The following is a 17,424-nucleotide window of genomic DNA, read 5'->3' as shown; positions in this document are numbered from 1 at the left end:
TCACGCAAATCGGTTCAGTAGTTTCTTAGTCTATAGGGAACAGACAGACAGACAGACAGACAGACAGACAGAAAGACAGACAGAAAGACAGACAGACAGACCTTAACGGTAAAAAAAATTATAAACGATTGTGTAATACAAACTTTGTTTTTAATTTTTTGACATTTTGTTTGCCAATTCCTCAAGAAGGCTAGATAGCAATTTTTTGCAACGACTTTACTGTTTTCCGCGTTATTAAGGGTGCTATTCAGTTAATATAATTTAGAACTGATTGTTTACTAATCGTGCTTCTCATCGAAAGCCTCTGTTAGTTTTGCAGTAGGTCTCAAAATTTAAAGAATTTCTTTGTTCCAGTTGGGAACTTCACAGTATGCAAACAAATATTTGCAAACACTGTTAACAATTTACTCTGCTCATAATAAACAGAGAACAGGCAATGTTACAGGTCATAAACTAATAATTCCCCCAAAATGGTTGGCAAAACATTTGCATTCATTCAGGATTAAGCTAACACGGTCCATATTTACTGCTGCTCCAGAGAAGATACCGACAGAAGTAAGCTGGCAAAAATATACCGCTTATGAACGATGAATTGCGGCAGCAACCGAGGAGTAGTCAAACAAAATATTCCCCATGGAACATTAAGTAAATCGAAAGAACCTCCCCAATCAACTGCAGACGCAGCAGCAAATTCAGGAGGAGATGATGCTGGAAAGTGAAGTGCACCATTTTTTTTTTCGTCGTTACTTTTCTGCAAAGCACACAGGTACCAAAGTGAAGTAACCGAAACTTAGATACCTAAATAAAAGTATTCGGGGCTAAAGAAATTTTCCGCTCCTCCGGCCAATGTTTGCCAATATGTGGGGGGAAAGTATTTGCAAGAATGGTAAGCATAAATTTCATGTTCTCGCTGTGGCACAACAACAACTTTCTACCATCGATGGCAACGAGAGTGCTCCGGTAAAGTTTTATGCATAATTTAGTGCGCTTTAGTGCGCCGCATTCTTGGCTTCCGATCTGTAGGGCCCGACCGTGTGTTGGATTGCTTTTATCAGCCAAGTAAGAATTTTTGTTTTATTCCGACTTTTTCCCCGGTTTGATCGGGTACGATTTTTCCCTTTTTATTTCCTATCCTTTTTTTGGCCGGGAAGGAACATTGAATTTTTTGTACGGGCCTGATCCAAATTGCCACAGCCTCACTTGGGCTGCTGCTGCATAGAAAGAGGAAAGAACACACATCGGACTTACGACGTCGACTACACCAAAAACGACTATGACGACGCCGGTGATGTTTGTTCCGACAATGAAGCGAACAATAAAAGTCGACGAGAGCCTTTTTGCCGGGGCGCCGCTTTTTGGAAAGCCGGAAAGAATAATTTTCTTTTCACCGGAAGCTGCAATAACTGAATATTTGAAAACCTGCCGAGAGAGACAGAGAGAAAGTGAGGGTATGCGAGGAATGCTTCAGCGTTTTATTTTATTTTTACATTTTATTTTGCGCTGAAAATATTTTGTATGTGCTGATGGAGCTGCAACATCTCAATTCGGCGCCTTTTTTACTACCCTGCTTAACCTGTTATGAAATATACGTGCTAAGCTCGTCACGGCTTAAACACATGCCAGGGAGTGCATACATTAATTTTCCCATGCTTAAAACCGGAAGCTTGATTCCGCTAATAATCTATCAAAAGAATTGTTATTTTTGATACCTTGTTAAATTTAGTTAACCAAATTAGCCCTCCAGAAGATCCTACTAAAGACCCTTCAGAAGACCCCTTAGAAGACCCTTCAGAAGACCCTTCAGAAGACCCTTCAGAAGACCCTTCAGAAGACCCTTCAGAAGACCCTTCAGAAGACCCTTCAGAAGACCCTTCAGAAGACCCTTCAGAAGACCCTTCAGAAGACCCTTCAGAAGACCCTTCAGAAGACCCTTCAGAAGACCCTTCAGAAGACCCTTCAGAAGACCCTTCAGAAGACCCTTCAGAAGACCCTTCAGAAGACCCTTCAGAAGACCCTTCAGAAGACCCTTCAGAAGACCCTTCAGAAGACCCTTCAGAAGACCCTTCAGAAGACCCTTCAGAAGACCCTTCAGAAGACCCTTCAGAAGACCCTTCAGAAGACCCTTCAGAAGACCCTTCAGAAGACCCTTCAGAAGACCCTTCAGAAGACCCTTCAGAAGACCCTTCAGAAGACCCCTTAGAAGACCCTTCAGAAGACCCTTCAGAAGACCCTTCAGAAGACCCTTCAGAAGACCCTTCAGAAGACCCTTCAGAAGACCCTTCAGAAGACCCTTCAGAAGACCCTTCAGAAGACCCTTCAGAAGACCCTTCAGAAGACCCTTCAGAAGACCCTTCAGAAGACCCTTCAGAAGACCCTTCAGAAGACCCTTCAGAAGACCCTTCAGAAGACCCTTCAGAAGACCCTTCAGAAGACCCTTCAGAAGACCCTTCAGAAGACCCTTCAGAAGACCCTTCAGAAGACCCTTCAGAAGACCCTTCAGAAGACCCTTCAGAAGACCCTTCAGAAGACCCTTCAGAAGACCCTTCAGAAGACCCTTCAGAAGACCCTTCAGAAGACCCTTCAGAAGACCCTTCAGAAGACCCTTCAGAAGACCCTTCAGAAGACCCTTCAGAAGACCCTTCAGAAGACCCTTCAGAAGACCCTTCAGAAGACCCTTCAGAAGACCCTTCAGAAGACCCTTCAGAAGACCCTTCAGAAGACCCTTCAGAAGACCCTTCAGAAGACCCTTCAGAAGACCCTTCAGAAGACCCTTCAGAAGACCCTTCAGAAGACCCTTCAGAAGACCCTTCAGAAGACCCTTCAGAAGACCCTTCAGAAGACCCTTCAGAAGACCCTTCAGAAGACCCTTCAGAAGACCCTTCAGAAGACCCTTCAGAAGACCCTTCAGAAGACCCTTCAGAAGACCCTTCAGAAGACCCTTCAGAAGACCCTTCAGAAGACCCTTCAGAAGACCCTTCAGAAGACCCTTCAGAAGACCCTTCAGAAGACCCTTCAGAAGACCCTTCAGAAGACCCTTCAGAAGACCCTTCAGAAGACCCTTCAGAAGACCCTTCAGAAGACCCTTCAGAAGACCCTTCAGAAGACCCTTCAGAAGACCCTTCAGAAGACCCTTCAGAAGACCCTTCAGAAGACCCTTCAGAAGACCCTTCAGAAGACCCTTCAGAAGACCCTTCAGAAGACCCTTCAGAAGACCCTTCAGAAGACCCTTCAGAAGACCCTTCAGAAGACCCTTCAGAAGACCCTTCAGAAGACCCTTCAGAAGACCCTTCAGAAGACCCTTCAGAAGACCCTTCAGAAGACCCTTCAGAAGACCCTTCAGAAGACCCTTCAGAAGACCCTTCAGAAGACCCTTCAGAAGACCCTTCAGAAGACCCTTCAGAAGACCCTTCAGAAGACCCTTCAGAAGACCCTTCAGAAGACCCTTCAGAAGACCCTTCAGAAGACCCTTCAGAAGACCCTTCAGAAGACCCTTCAGAAGACCCTTCAGAAGACCCTTCAGAAGACCCTTCAGAAGACCCTTCAGAAGACCCTTCAGAAGACCCTTCAGAAGACCCTTCAGAAGACCCTTCAGAAGACCCTTCAGAAGACCCTTCAGAAGACCCTTCAGAAGACCCTTCAGAAGACCCTTCAGAAGACCCTTCAGAAGACCCTTCAGAAGACCCTTCAGAAGACCCTTCAGAAGACCCTTCAGAAGACCCTTCAGAAGACCCTTCAGAAGACCCTTCAGAAAACCCTTCAGAAGACCCTTCAGAAGACCCTTCAGAAGACCCTTCAGAAGACCCTTCAGAAGACCCTTCAGAAGACCCTTCAGAAGACCCTTCAGAAGACCCTTCAGAAGACCCTTCAGAAGACCCTTCAGAAGACCCTTCAGAAGACCCTTCAGAAGACCCTTCAGAAGACCCTTCAGAAGACCCTTCAGAAGACCCTTCAGAAGACCCTTCAGAAGACCATTCAGAAGACCCTTCAGAAGACCCTACATCCTGATCTTCGTTCGTGAATCCTGATCCAGGATTATGTTTCCGTATCCTGATCCTGAATCTTAACCTTGATCTTGGATCCTGGTCCTGGACTTTAATTTTTATTTTGACACTGATCCCTGAAGCATTTTTGTAGATTCAGCGCTCAAAGTTCAAGATCACCAGAGGGAGACGACCAAAGGTAGTCGCGAAAAAAAAACTTAGTTTTTATGACAAATGTCTTGAAAATGCATGAAACGATGAGATTTCGAAATGTTGAAAAAAAAATTTTTTGGCTGAAAATCGATTTTTTTGGAACTTCGTTTTTTGGAACTTCTAGAACGAATATATCAACAATTAAATTAACATGCCAAATGACACAGTTCTACAAGTAAAAACGAATCGATTGACAAATATGACAGAAACGACGTGGTTGATTATGGAATGCTTCAGTTCATCTTCAAATGTCTTCTGGCGAGAGAAAGAAAAAAAAACTTAACCAAATTAACAAATCCCACCCACAATCTAATAGTCATTATGATTCTTAAAAAGGTGCACCGGGCGTCATTTAACATGAACAATGCTTAAGAAAAGATTAACCAAACTATCGTTACGTGCTTGCTTCGTTGCCGATCTCGACTTGAAGAGATCCAAAATGTATATAAAAAAATCCGCCAGTGCATAGCAGCGGAAAGAAGCGATTCCCTCGATATGATTTTATATTGCGTTCCATATCTCAATTAGCGTCTCTTCTATCCGGGGCGAATGAAGCAACGTTAAACACAAAAACGTGACCAAGTTCTTCTACGTTTTGTTCTTGTTTCGGTTGCCATCCGGTTGGCAAATTTTTTCGCACTGTCTTACTTTTTGAATTTGACTAAGAGTTGGTTCGAAAATTTAACTTTTCAAAATGAAATCTTTATCGTAGAGATTAAGATTTCATATTGTAAGTTATGTATCAGAATTTGATAGAATGCAGGGTGATTCCATTCTTCATTATAATTATTAAAGTTGGCTAAATTTTTCTAGCTCATCTATGAAAAAGTTCCAATTTCCGGGAGCTGTTCATTTCATCCGAAGGACGAAAGATGGCTCCAATCCACTGCTAAGTGAATCAAATGCTAACGTAGTTTTTTTTGCTCGAGCGCGCGATTCCTAATGAATATGGCCTCGGCGAGGATATCATCCAAATGAGTTTTGTTGTAGCCTTTTGCCAGCCCAAAGAAAAGAGATCCGGAACGTGGCCACAGAAAAAAAACCAAACCAAACCGCCAAACAACCGAGAGCAGCAAAATTAAATTAACCTCCTTCTACTGGACCGAAAAATTCCGAACACCGCCCTAGGCAAACTCTATTTCGAGGCACGGCCCAACTAAAACAACAACTAGGACTAGAACAACAGAACCTGGTCCGGAAATGGGAGGTGGAAGACAAAAACCAAAAAAATAAGTTCCACAAATATTTTCGTGGGGAACATTCGCGCGGAAGATCAGCAAGGGCGCAATCCAACTAGCCGAAAAAACCCTTAAAATTTAGGACACTCTAATGGGCGAATGGATGGATGGATGGATGGATGGCTGAGCGGGATGAACGGGTCACATTGAAAGAGGATGATGTTTTTTTGTCAAGGAGTTGATTCGAGCCCCGAAGCTGTTTGCCTCCCAATAACATCATTATCATCGCCAACCACCGAAACGGACGTCATCTGATGATCCGTGGAATCGTGAAGGTCGGGAGTGCGCGGGAAAAAAACTTTATGGCCGCAGCAATCAGCAGTGGCGATACTCAAGAAAAGGGGGTTTTGGGCAAAAATTAATATGAAATTCTCAATAATATCATATGAACTCCTTAAAATTGAAAAAAAAAATCGACTGGGTTGAAACGTTTTCTAAGGTTAAACTTCAATATGATTCTTTTTTTTATGAGGCTGGGTCATTCGACTGAAAGTTATGAGGCCGAAAGCCATTCGGCCGAAGGTCATTCTGCCGAATGGGTTATCTGACCGAATAGGCCACTAGGCCGAATGGGTTATTCGGCCGACGGTTATCCAGCCGGAGGCTGTTAGGCCGAAAGGATGTTCGGCCCAATGACCGTAAATGTAATGTAAAACCGAATGGTCATTTGGCAAAATGGTCATTAGGCCCTAATGGTCATAAGGCCGAATGGTCGTTAGGCCGAATAGATGCAAGGCCGACAAAACATATTAACGCTTGTTTGTATGTTGGGGCCAATGACAGTTAGGCCAAATCGTCGTTAGGCCGAATGATCGTAGGGCCGAATGGACGATAGGCCGAATGGTCGTTAGACCGAATGGGCAATAGGCCGAATGGACGATAGGCCGAATGGTCGAATCCAGCCTTGCATCCATTCGGCCTAACTATATAACGAGAGCCCCGACACACTTCCGTTTTTAAGTGGGTGGCTTAAGCGCCACTTCTGGATGGAAGATCACCTACCCTGTCTTGGTTTGCCCAGCTGATGAGACTCGGTCGCGAGTTCCTGTTGATTCCCTATTTTGGGAAAGAAGCGGAAGGGTCTCCAAAAAAGGGATTCGTACTTCGGCCCTTTTGAGGCCGCCCCGAAGACGAGACGAAACCCTGCAGAAATTCAAGGAAAGGGGAGTTAGCTGTTGTTCGGCCCTAAGATAAACTACCAGGGCTTAAGCCGTCGTACAAGACTCCGCCCTCTACATTATTTAGATCGACCTAACATGCAAAAAGCGATAATTTGTCTTATCCATTCGGCCTAACGACCATTCGCCCTAATGACCATTCGGCCTAACGACCTTTCGGCCTAGCATCCATTCGGCCTTGCGATCATTTGGCCTTGCGACCATTCGACCTAATGACCATTCGTCCTAATGACCATTCGGCCTATCGTCCATTCGGTCAAATAATATTCGGCCAAATAACCTTCGGCCTATTGTCCTATTCGGTCGAACATCCGTCGGCCATTTAACCCTCGGCCTTAGCGATTTTCGGCCCGAATAGAACACGTCTTGATTCTCCTCTTTGACTCTGGAAAGTCTTATCAACATTCTCTCGTCGGTGGTTTCTTTCGAAATAAACTCGCCGCCAATTAAGCGTCTGGCCGAAAAATATTCAACCTAAAATACTCAACGAGGAGTTGCTTGGTGTTGGCAAGTGATGAAGGTTTTTAGACGGATTCCAATAGAACAGGTAAACTCAACAAGTTATGAGATTTTCTAGTTCTGGGACAGGACAATATGCTGTTAAGAGAATAGAAAGTAGATAACGGAGTCGGTTAAACGACTGTTCAAGTTATTAAGGACAAGATCGTCCCTCCTGGAACCAAGTACCAGTTTTCGAAAAAACTTGAGTAAGAAATTTGTTTACAAGAGTACGGTTCAGCTCCATAAGCTTTACCAATCAGAACGTATTTGGTTTGGTGAACAAGCGATCATGAAGATCAGATGAAGGGAGATTAAGTGTCAAGCATCACTAATTTTAGTTCATTATCAGGTACTTGTTTTTATCATAAAAAATAAGACATTTTTAAAAATTATCCGAATTTTTCTTCTCTTTCTGTCACTATACCTCAAGTAATTTAACTGATTTTCAATCAAAATTGTTAACCGTGCTCAAACGAAAATTGTTGCCCTTTTGAGGAATCAATCCTATGTCAATGACAGCCGTCCAATGGCTAGCTTTACTTCTTCATGTAACTTCTCTTCTACCCGGCGCACTGTGGTCCGAAAAGGCTAAAAGTGGAACTTTTTTCATAGTGCCTCTGTTTTTCATTTTATCTCTTAAGTGTCTTCAGAACATTTGCTTCTTCAAACATGCTTCATAATTTGAAATTATCAAAAGTTAGTCAAAGCCTACTATAAAAAAATTGAAAATTCTAACTTTTTTAGTTCAATACATAGAGCATTACTTTATACTACAAAGTTGTAGAATACAAGAAAATATGAAACTTTGTTGAATGCACTAAAACTCTATCTCTTTTCAGAGCAGAGTTATAAAGGTTTTATTTTAAAAGTTATTTAAAAGTTAGTTTTTTAAACTTAACTATAGTTAGATGAGGATTTACATGAATAAAATGTTCTAAACATTTGTTGAGACATTCAAATCCCACGTTTTGCACAAGATTGCAACATTCTACGACGTTTCCAAGCCAACTTATTGCATTTTTAAGTTTTATTTTTACTCAACTTCACGAGCGTTTATTGCAAAAACGTGCAAGTGGATTTTCAAAACTAATAAACCAAATTGAAGCTTGAACTTAGTGCAACAAATTGGTGTTGGCGCCATTTGTCTCCACGCGCTCATATTCGAACACAACAAGCATATATTTGATATGTTCTACGTGTTTCCATACAAAAAATGGAAAAATTGATTTCCAGGCTACACAGATGCTACGCAAAACGAAGACAGAAGGCAGTTAAAAATAATTTTTGTATGGAAACACGCAAAACACATCAAAAGAATGCTTGTTGTGTTCAAATATAAGCGCGTGGAGACAAATGGTGCCAACACCAATTTGTTGCACTAAGTTCAAGCTTCAATTCGGTTTATTAGTTTTGAAAATCCACTTGCACGTTTTTGCAATAAACGCTCGTGAAGTTGAGTAAAAATAAAACTTAAAAATGCAATAAGTTGGCTTGGAAACGTCGTAGAATGTTGCAATCTTGTGCAAAACGTGGGATTTGAATGTATCAACAAATGTTTAGAACATTTTATTCATGTAAATCCTCATCTAACTATAGTTAAGTTTAAAAAACTAACTTTTAAATAACTTTTAAAATAAAACCTTTATAACTCTGCTCTGAAAAGAGATAGAGTTTTAGTGTATTCAACAAAGTTTCATATTTTCTTGTATTCTACAACTTTGTAGTATAAAGTAATGCTCTATGTATTGAACTAAAAAAGTTAGAATTTTCAATTTTTTTTATAGTAGGCTTTGACTAACTTTTAATATTTTCAAATTATGAAGCGTATTTGAAGAAGCAAATGTTCTGAAGACACTTAAGAGATAAAATGAAAAACAGAGGCGCTACGAAAAAAGTTCCACTTTTAGCCTTTTCGGACCACTGTGCGGCGCCAAAAGTCATTCCAATTCAAATAAACAAATTCCACTTACCTCGCCCCTGCTTCCGGATCCTTCGAGTCCTTCGTCGTCGATGTAAATATCATTATTTGGACTAGAACCGCCCGCACCGAACGACGAAGACGATGAAGCTGACGCAGACTGACTGTTGCGATTGTTTGATTTCTGGGAACGAGACAAAAATTAGCAAGAAAAATATTAATTCAAAGTCAACAACTAATGGGGGGGGGAGCTGTGGGAGATTCAAATTCGATCAATTTGCTTTGGTTCAAGAGGTTTCCTTTTCCTTTTTGAATAGAATTCATTAGGGTACTAATTGTATGAATTTTGGAAGGAATATTTTTAATTGACAGAAACCAGTATTTTTATTTTATCTGAAAACTCAGAATTCAGATTCTGAAACTTAAATCTAAATTGATATGTGAAATTGTGTTTCCATTCAATTCATTACATTCAAACGATTTTTATCAAGAACTCACAAAAACGATAGCAATTCTGCGAATTCCTGGCATCGCAAAATTTGTTTTTAAACAAATACTTCACCCGGAGAGTGCTGGCTTTGCAATGGAACAGGAATGAAAATAAATATAAAAAACCTCACGACTAATGTTATAGAACGTAGTAAAACGAAAAAGTGCTTATGAGATACTTTCGTAGAAAATGGCTACCTCATCCTCGTCCTGCTCAACATCCTTCCTCAAACTTCCCCCAAGGAGACAGGGAGTTTGAAACGATTGTAATCGGGATTGAGAAAGAACGGAGAAAAAATAATACTATAAAGAAAATAAAGCTTTCGGCACAAACAGCTGAGCTGGGTAAAATAGTGTTTGTCCGATGCTATGTCATCCGAGCGAGAGAAAAATATGCCGTCGAAAGCATCTTTCATTTCCGCCATTCCCGGTTGTGATTGATAGTGTACGACCTACATTTCGTAGAAAATCATGTGAATGATAATCAAACAATTATAGTTAAATTTTAAATAAGGAATTCGAAGAATTAATAAATGACACTTCCATTTCTGCAAGGGGACCGTACTAGAGTTAGTTTGTTTTGAAAAGCTTGTGATTTTTTCATGAGATTTGAAACCATTTATTTTTGCGGATTTGAAAACTTGCAATGCCAATGGCAATCACCTCATACCTTTTTTTCAACTTCGACCTCCACCGACTCTCATTCTATTTGTTGTTAAACGATGAAGCTGACAGTGGAATTCTCATTTCGATACACTGGAACTTCTCTTTGCTAACTAACGAACATTTTCGCAATTTGGTGTGATTGATCGATAGTCAGAATATGAAGCAACTGTGTTATCGTGAACTGTAAGCTAATCGTGAGCACCGGAACTATCACGGATTACCTATTTCAAATCGTTCACCAATGTCGAAATTAATCCGAATTGGAATCTACCACTTTCGACAAATCTAATCCGGCTGACGGCCGGGACCGTTGCATGTTATGTATAGGTCTCGGAACGGCAACCTATGACCGCTTCGAGATAGTCCCATTCGATGAACCTGTCACACGCGTCTCTAAGTCTGTTCCGAGCAGCACCGGCTTATTTAGTGATTGGAGAACGAAGGGCGAACGTTCATTGTTTCGATTAGCCCGAAAACCCGAAGCAATAACGAGCGCCAAATTATATTTCACCGCAATTTATGGTGCTCCATTTTCCTACCGGTAGCTCCCATCTAATCGATAATTCCTTCCTAGGCGGCCTGTCCTCTTCGCCTTCGGATTTCAACGGACCCCGCCCCAAACCGGAGCGCCATTAATTCGAAGACAATAGCAGGTCAAACCATTGTGGCATAATAATTCAAGCAGCCGTACGAAATCATATGCCTGTCACATAATTTTCCCGCGGCCTCCGGTCCGGTTTTCCCTTTCGAGCTCACTCTTTGGTGTTCGAGTTTTTTTTCCCTTCCGTCTTTCGGATTTGCCCTGGCCGGCTGCCGGAGGGAATTAGCGCACAGTTTTCTTCTACCCAGTTTGTACTTCAGGTTGCATTTTCCGGTGATTACGAGCTAGAGAGACGACGAGGAATCATTCGCACACCGACACGTTTCTATTGAGCAGCTTTTCCTCACCGAAGGGTTTGAAGAGGTTTAAATTATCGCCTAGGACGGTTCGAAGCAAAAAAAAAAGATGAAGGTCCTTTGTTCTTCCTGTTCGGTTTCCTCCCTCGGGAAGATCCTGTGGTTATGCAATTTTAATGAAATCCAGTTATAATTGCGAACGACACTTGGGGAAAGTTCAACGAACTCATTGCTTTGAAAATTTTAATGATATCGTAATCTTTTTCCTTAATTTGTTTATTTGACATGAAAAATTTGTTTTTCTTTATTTGCCGAATTTAATTATAATAAGAAAACGTATAAATCTAAAAAAAAAATCTTATGCGAAATATCGCATACTTGGTTCGGAAACATCATACATAGTTGAATGAAAAAGACTTCGACAATCCCTAAACAGCGCGTTATATAAATCGTCCTACTGACGGCAGGCAGGACCCTGAGGAGTCGTCAGGACCCTGAGCAGTCGTCAGGACCCTGAGCAGTCGTCAGGACCCTGAGGAGTCGTCAGGACCCTGAGGAGTCGTCAGGACCCTGAGGAGTCGTCAGGACCCTGAGGAGTCGTCAGGACCCTGAGGAGTCGTCAGGACCCTGAGGAGTCGTCAGGACCCTGAGGAGTCGTCAGGACCCTGAGGAGTCGTCAGGACCCTGAGGAGTCGTCAGGACCCTGAGGAGTCGTCAGGACCCTGAGGAGTCGTCAGGACCCTGAGGAGTCGTCAGGACCCTGAGGAGTCGTCAGGACCCTGAGGAGTCGTCAGGACCCTGAGGAGTCGTCAGGACCCTGAGGAGTCGTCAGGACCCTGAGGAGTCGTCAGGACCCTGAGGAGTCGTCAGGACCCTGAGGAGTCGTCAGGACCCTGAGGAGTCGTCAGGACCCTGAGGAGTCGTCAGGACCCTGAGGAGTCGTCAGGACCCTGAGGAGTCGTCAGGACCCTGAGGAGTCGTCAGGACCCTGAGGAGTCGTCAGGACCCTGAGGAGTCGTCAGGACCCTGAGGAGTCGTCAGGACCCTGAGGAGTCGTCAGGACCCTGAGGAGTCGTCAGGACCCTGAGGAGTCGTCAGGACCCTGAGGAGTCGTCAGGACCCTGAGGAGTCGTCAGGACCCTGAGGAGTCGTCAGGACCCTGAGGAGTCGTCAGGACCCTGAGGAGTCGTCAGGACCCTGAGGAGTCGTCAGGACCCTGAGGAGTCGTCAGGACCCTGAGGAGTCGTCAGGACCCTGAGGAGTCGTCAGGACCCTGAGGAGTCGTCAGGACCCTGAGGAGTCGTCAGGACCCTGAGGAGTCGTCAGGACCCTGAGGAGTCGTCAGGACCCTGAGGAGTCGTCAGGACCCTGAGGAGTCGTCAGGACCCTGAGGAGTCGTCAGGACCCTGAGGAGTCGTCAGGACCCTGAGGAGTCGTCAGGACCCTGAGGAGTCGTCAGGACCCTGAGGAGTCGTCAGGACCCTGAGGAGTCGTCAGGACCCTGAGGAGTCGTCAGGACCCTGAGGAGTCGTCAGGACCCTGAGGAGTCGTCAGGACCCTGAGGAGTCGTCAGGACCCTGAGGAGTCGTCAGGACCCTGAGGAGTCGTCAGGACCCTGAGGAGTCGTCAGGACCCTGAGGAGTCGTCAGGACCCTGAGGAGTCGTCAGGACCCTGAGGAGTCGTCAGGACCCTGAGGAGTCGTCAGGACCCTGAGGAGTCGTCAGGACCCTGAGGAGTCGTCAGGACCCTGAGGAGTCGTCAGGACCCTGAGGAGTCGTCAGGACCCTGAGGAGTCGTCAGGACCCTGAGGAGTCGTCAGGACCCTGAGGAGTCGTCAGGACCCTGAGGAGTCGTCAGGACCCTGAGGAGTCGTCAGGACCCTGAGGAGTCGTCAGGACCCTGAGGAGTCGTCAGGACCCTGAGGAGTCGTCAGGACCCTGAGGAGTCGTCAGGACCCTGAGGAGTCGTCAGGACCCTGAGGAGTCGTCAGGACCCTGAGGAGTCGTCAGGACCCTGAGGAGTCGTCAGGACCCTGAGGAGTCGTCAGGACCCTGAGGAGTCGTCAGGACCCTGAGGAGTCGTCAGGACCCTGAGGAGTCGTCAGGACCCTGAGGAGTCGTCAGGACCCTGAGGAGTCGTCAGGACCCTGAGGAGTCGTCAGGACCCTGAGGAGTCGTCAGGACCCTGAGGAGTCGTCAGGACCCTGAGGAGTCGTCAGGACCCTGAGGAGTCGTCAGGACCCTGAGGAGTCGTCAGGACCCTGAGGAGTCGTCAGGACCCTGAGGAGTCGTCAGGACCCTGAGGAGTCGTCAGGACCCTGAGGAGTCGTCAGGACCCTGAGGAGTCGTCAGGACCCTGAGGAGTCGTCAGGACCCTGAGGAGTCGTCAGGACCCTGAGGAGTCGTCAGGACCCTGAGGAGTCGTCAGGACCCTGAGGAGTCGTCAGGACCCTGAGGAGTCGTCAGGACCCTGAGGAGTCGTCAGGACCCTGAGGAGTCGTCAGGACCCTGAGGAGTCGTCAGGACCCTGAGGAGTCGTCAGGACCCTGAGGAGTCGTCAGGACCCAAAAATGCACCAAAAATGACCAAAAATGGTTAAAACGGCAAAAAGACACAAATGCCAAACATGTCGACAATTACCAAAATGTTGAAAATGGCACGAATAACAAAATGACAACAATGACAAAAATGGCAAAAATGACCAAAAAATATAAAAAATGTGTTTATTTTCACGGAATTTTTTTCACTTCTTCGATAACAGAGGAAGCTTGTAAGCTTTATTTATATTTTACTCCCTACGATGAATTCATATTGTTTTTCGGTCAATGGACAATGTTTTATGTTCCTAAAAAAGTTTGTCAGTATCTCGAACAAGCATTCTATGCGTCCTAAGGGCAGTTCTGGGCTTAAGGCGATACCCAAAAGAAACTAAGAGATTTCCTGAACCATCTTCGATTTTTTTTCCAAGGATATGTTTTACAAGCATCTTCAAAGTTTGGCAAGCAATCGAGCATATTTGTTTTCCTTTATCATGTCATGTCAGCACGCTGCAGTCAGCAGCAGCATGACTGTTTGGGGGCATCACTTCTTCAAAAGAAGGATGCAAAGGAAGAACTTTCTTTACATCTACCTCTTTAAAGTTTCCCGCTGCGTCAGACAGCCATAGAACGAAAAGATCCTAAAACACATTCACATAAACCTACAAATGTAGGACCAGCGAAGGATATTTAGAGCTGCCAAGCTGGATACTAGCAGATATCACCAAGCGGCCGATGTTTTCTTTGGCTCCGCGTCACAGTACTGCACCAAAAGCAAAAGGATCAGCACAAATTTTTGCTTCTTCTCCGCATGCCGAAGGGCAAATGATGTCTCTTTTTTTCGCTTTTCTCATGAATGACTGTCCTTTCGTCTGTCCCGACGACGATTGCTGAATGCTGCTCATCCTGCTGCTTTTCAATTTCATTCGAATTCTGCCTTTCATGCCCTCGGCGGCTCTCTGGTTCGCACACAGATCTTTCTGTGAACGCTTTATGCATGATTTATCGCAATTAAATATGAGTTTGCAGTTTCACCCAACCGAAGCGTGGACACGCCTGAAGGTGGGAGCAATCACTTCTGGAATGTGCCCGATGCTGCTTCTTCCTTTCGGCTCTTTTCCATCGATAGATGGGTGCGGGGGTGTGTTTCGCGCATTGGCGGAATGCTGAAAAGTATTGATTCCAATGAGTGAAAGATTTATTTTTCCTTTAAAATTCTTGGAACGTATGGAAATTGAAACCCCGGAAGTGGGTGTGAGTTTCTCCATCGAATTGTGTCACGTACTTATCAATCTCTCGGAGCAGCAGCAGCAGCAGCGGGGGATCATCATGACGAACCCCTTGGAATCAATTGAATAATGGAAACCCATTTTTCCCTGGTGGCAAAGAGAATCTGCTGGAGAAAATAAGTCACGTTCCCGGAATATTTAATTTTGATATTATTTTGTGCCTCTGTTAACACTGCATTAAAAATGTAAAAAAAAATGTTTCTACTAAAATAACGTAATTCAACTGTAAACAGCGGTTGCTTGGGCCTTGTCAGACAAGCCTGATAAGCTTAAGAGGGTCATACCTGATTTCAAAACATGGATTTAAGGCTAGAGAGCCATCTGAGAAAGTCGTCGTACTAGCCTAGCAAACTTTTAACAAAAAAGAGCTCTAAATTCATTCGTTAGTTTTAATAAAATGCAAATGGCATGTCTTAAAACCTTTATTTATAATCCATAAAGGCTTTGAAAACACTAGTAACGTTTAATGTAATAAAATTGGCTGTCAAAAACCCCATTTTATACACCAAGGATTTTTATATGGTTTGTTTTTGCATGGGTTTGTAAATAGTTTTTCGCAATTAGCACGATATTTGAGAGAAAATATTGAGCTTGTATGAAGTGTGACGTGGGACATACCATCAGAGGTAAGACGAGAAAAGTGAGACGTGAAGAGCGCGTAGTAAAAATTGAAAAGAGAGACGTGAGAAATATGAAGCGAGACGTAAGACATGAGAAATGAGTAAAGAGAGATGAGTGAGAAATGAAAAATGAGTCTTGGGAAATGAGAATTACGCCTCACCTCCAGCGTGCTATGTCTCACTTCTTACGTCTCAATTATCACGTTTCACTTTACACCTCGGATTACTCAAGCCTCACTTTTCACTTCTTACTTCTCTGGTCTCACGACTCATGTCTCAGGTTATTAGTCCCATGTCTCAGGTGGAAGGTCTCAGATATCAGATCTAAGATTTAGGTAGCAGGCTTCAAGTCTTAGGTCTCACATTGCAGGTATCAGGTTTCCGGTTCTATGCCTGAAATCCCAAGTCTCAGTTCTCAAGTTACATGTCTTCGGAATTACCACGGTTTTCCGCAATCAACACGTTTTTTTACACGTTTTTCAGGTAAAACAATATGTGTTTATGGTGTGTTCAAAATATTTTAAGACTGAGAATCTATGGGAATCATCTCTAAATAATCAAACATTTCCAAGTATTTTTTAAACCAGCGCCTTATTTCCGAACCCATCTTGAAGACGTCAGTCTTGTCTTCAAATAGTCACAACGCTGGACAATTTGTTGCCCATTGAATACCGCAGATCAAAACAAAATTTGAAAAAAAAAAACAACCAACGAAAGGAAACATTATGGGGCCCCATTCATCTATCCGTTCTGAGAGCCAGAAACTATTTGTTGGTCTCGGACTAGTCAAAGGCGAAACGGGGAGCTCTTCGCAAATGGCGAAATGATAGCACTTTTGCGCTAGCTAAAGTGGGCTCTACACAAAAAGGGTTTCCCCCGCCAAGCACCACCTGCTCCTGTTAATTTTCCCAGCACTTTCCTATACTTTTGTTGCTTGTCGTTTTTCCGAGAGTTTTCCCTGCAGCAGCTTCCCGTCCTTTAGTTGTTGTGTCTGTCGAGGGGCAACGGAAACGAATAGAAAATGACATCTCGAAATTGAAACGAATAGGGGTAGAGTGGGACAAAAGGAACCCTTCTCTCGTAAGAAGAACGAGACAGGAAAAAACAGCCAAGTTAAAAGCAGTAAAAAGTGGAAAATGCGTCGTTCGTTAGTCAGTTTTTGGGGCTTTGTTCCTTCTTTCTGGGAAGGGGTTATCTGCGGTGCTGGACATTTGAGTGGAGCTTTTCATTCATATCGATGATTGCTGTGGGAGGAGAATTCCAGGCGGCAGGCAAGAATGATACTTGAATTGTGCAGGTTATTTCGAGCCAAGTGTATTTGTGATGTTAGTCGAGTGGGGCCTACCACGTTATAGGAGATGGATGATAAGCGATGAAAAGTTGTTCTGCACGTCATCCGGTAAAGTGACGTCAGTTTCGACTTTTTGTTTTGTTATTTTTAGCGAAACAATTGCCTAGCTCAGGGTTTGTATTGAAATTTATACTTAAATTTTCAATAAAGATTTGAAATACTTGAACTAAAATTGAAATCTATATGTTGGATCCTGAATCTTGATTCTGCGATCTTGGTCTGCAATTTCAATTTTAAATTCTCATCTAAAATTAAAATTTCCATTTTAATCTAATGGGTCTACAATTTGAATCTCATATCTAATACCGCAATTTAATGGTATTTTCATTCCAAATCAAGTACTACAATCCAATCTGAAATTTTGCCTAGAATTTTGAAACCAAAACCTAGGTTTTTTTTGGGATGAAAATTTTTAAAACTTTATACGAAAAAAGATTTTATTGTTTAAAAGGTTTATCGGGTTTTTTTTTATCAAAAATGAAGATATTTTCAGGCAAGTTGAATGTAAAAGTGTGAGAGGAGTTAATTTTTTAGTTTAATCTTGAAA

General features: G+C 43.5%; 1 protein-coding gene across 2 annotated transcripts in view; it reads right to left on the bottom strand.

Annotated features, from left to right (window-relative positions):
- LOC129757282 (syndecan) overlaps positions 1-17,424 on the bottom strand; it is a 152,379-nt gene that overhangs the window by 80,680 nt on the left and 54,275 nt on the right. For both annotated transcript variants that reach the window (XM_055754446.1, XM_055754447.1), the window contains exon 2: positions 9,081-9,212. In XM_055754446.1, coding sequence (XP_055610421.1) covers positions 9,081-9,212 — 132 coding nt within the window. The remainder of the gene's footprint in view (positions 1-9,080; positions 9,213-17,424) is intronic.

The sequence above is a fragment of the Uranotaenia lowii genome, chromosome 3 (assembly GCF_029784155.1).
Source record: "Uranotaenia lowii strain MFRU-FL chromosome 3, ASM2978415v1, whole genome shotgun sequence".
Classification (NCBI taxonomy): domain Eukaryota; kingdom Metazoa; phylum Arthropoda; class Insecta; order Diptera; family Culicidae; genus Uranotaenia; species Uranotaenia lowii.
This window is presented reverse-complemented; position numbering and strand designations above follow the sequence as displayed.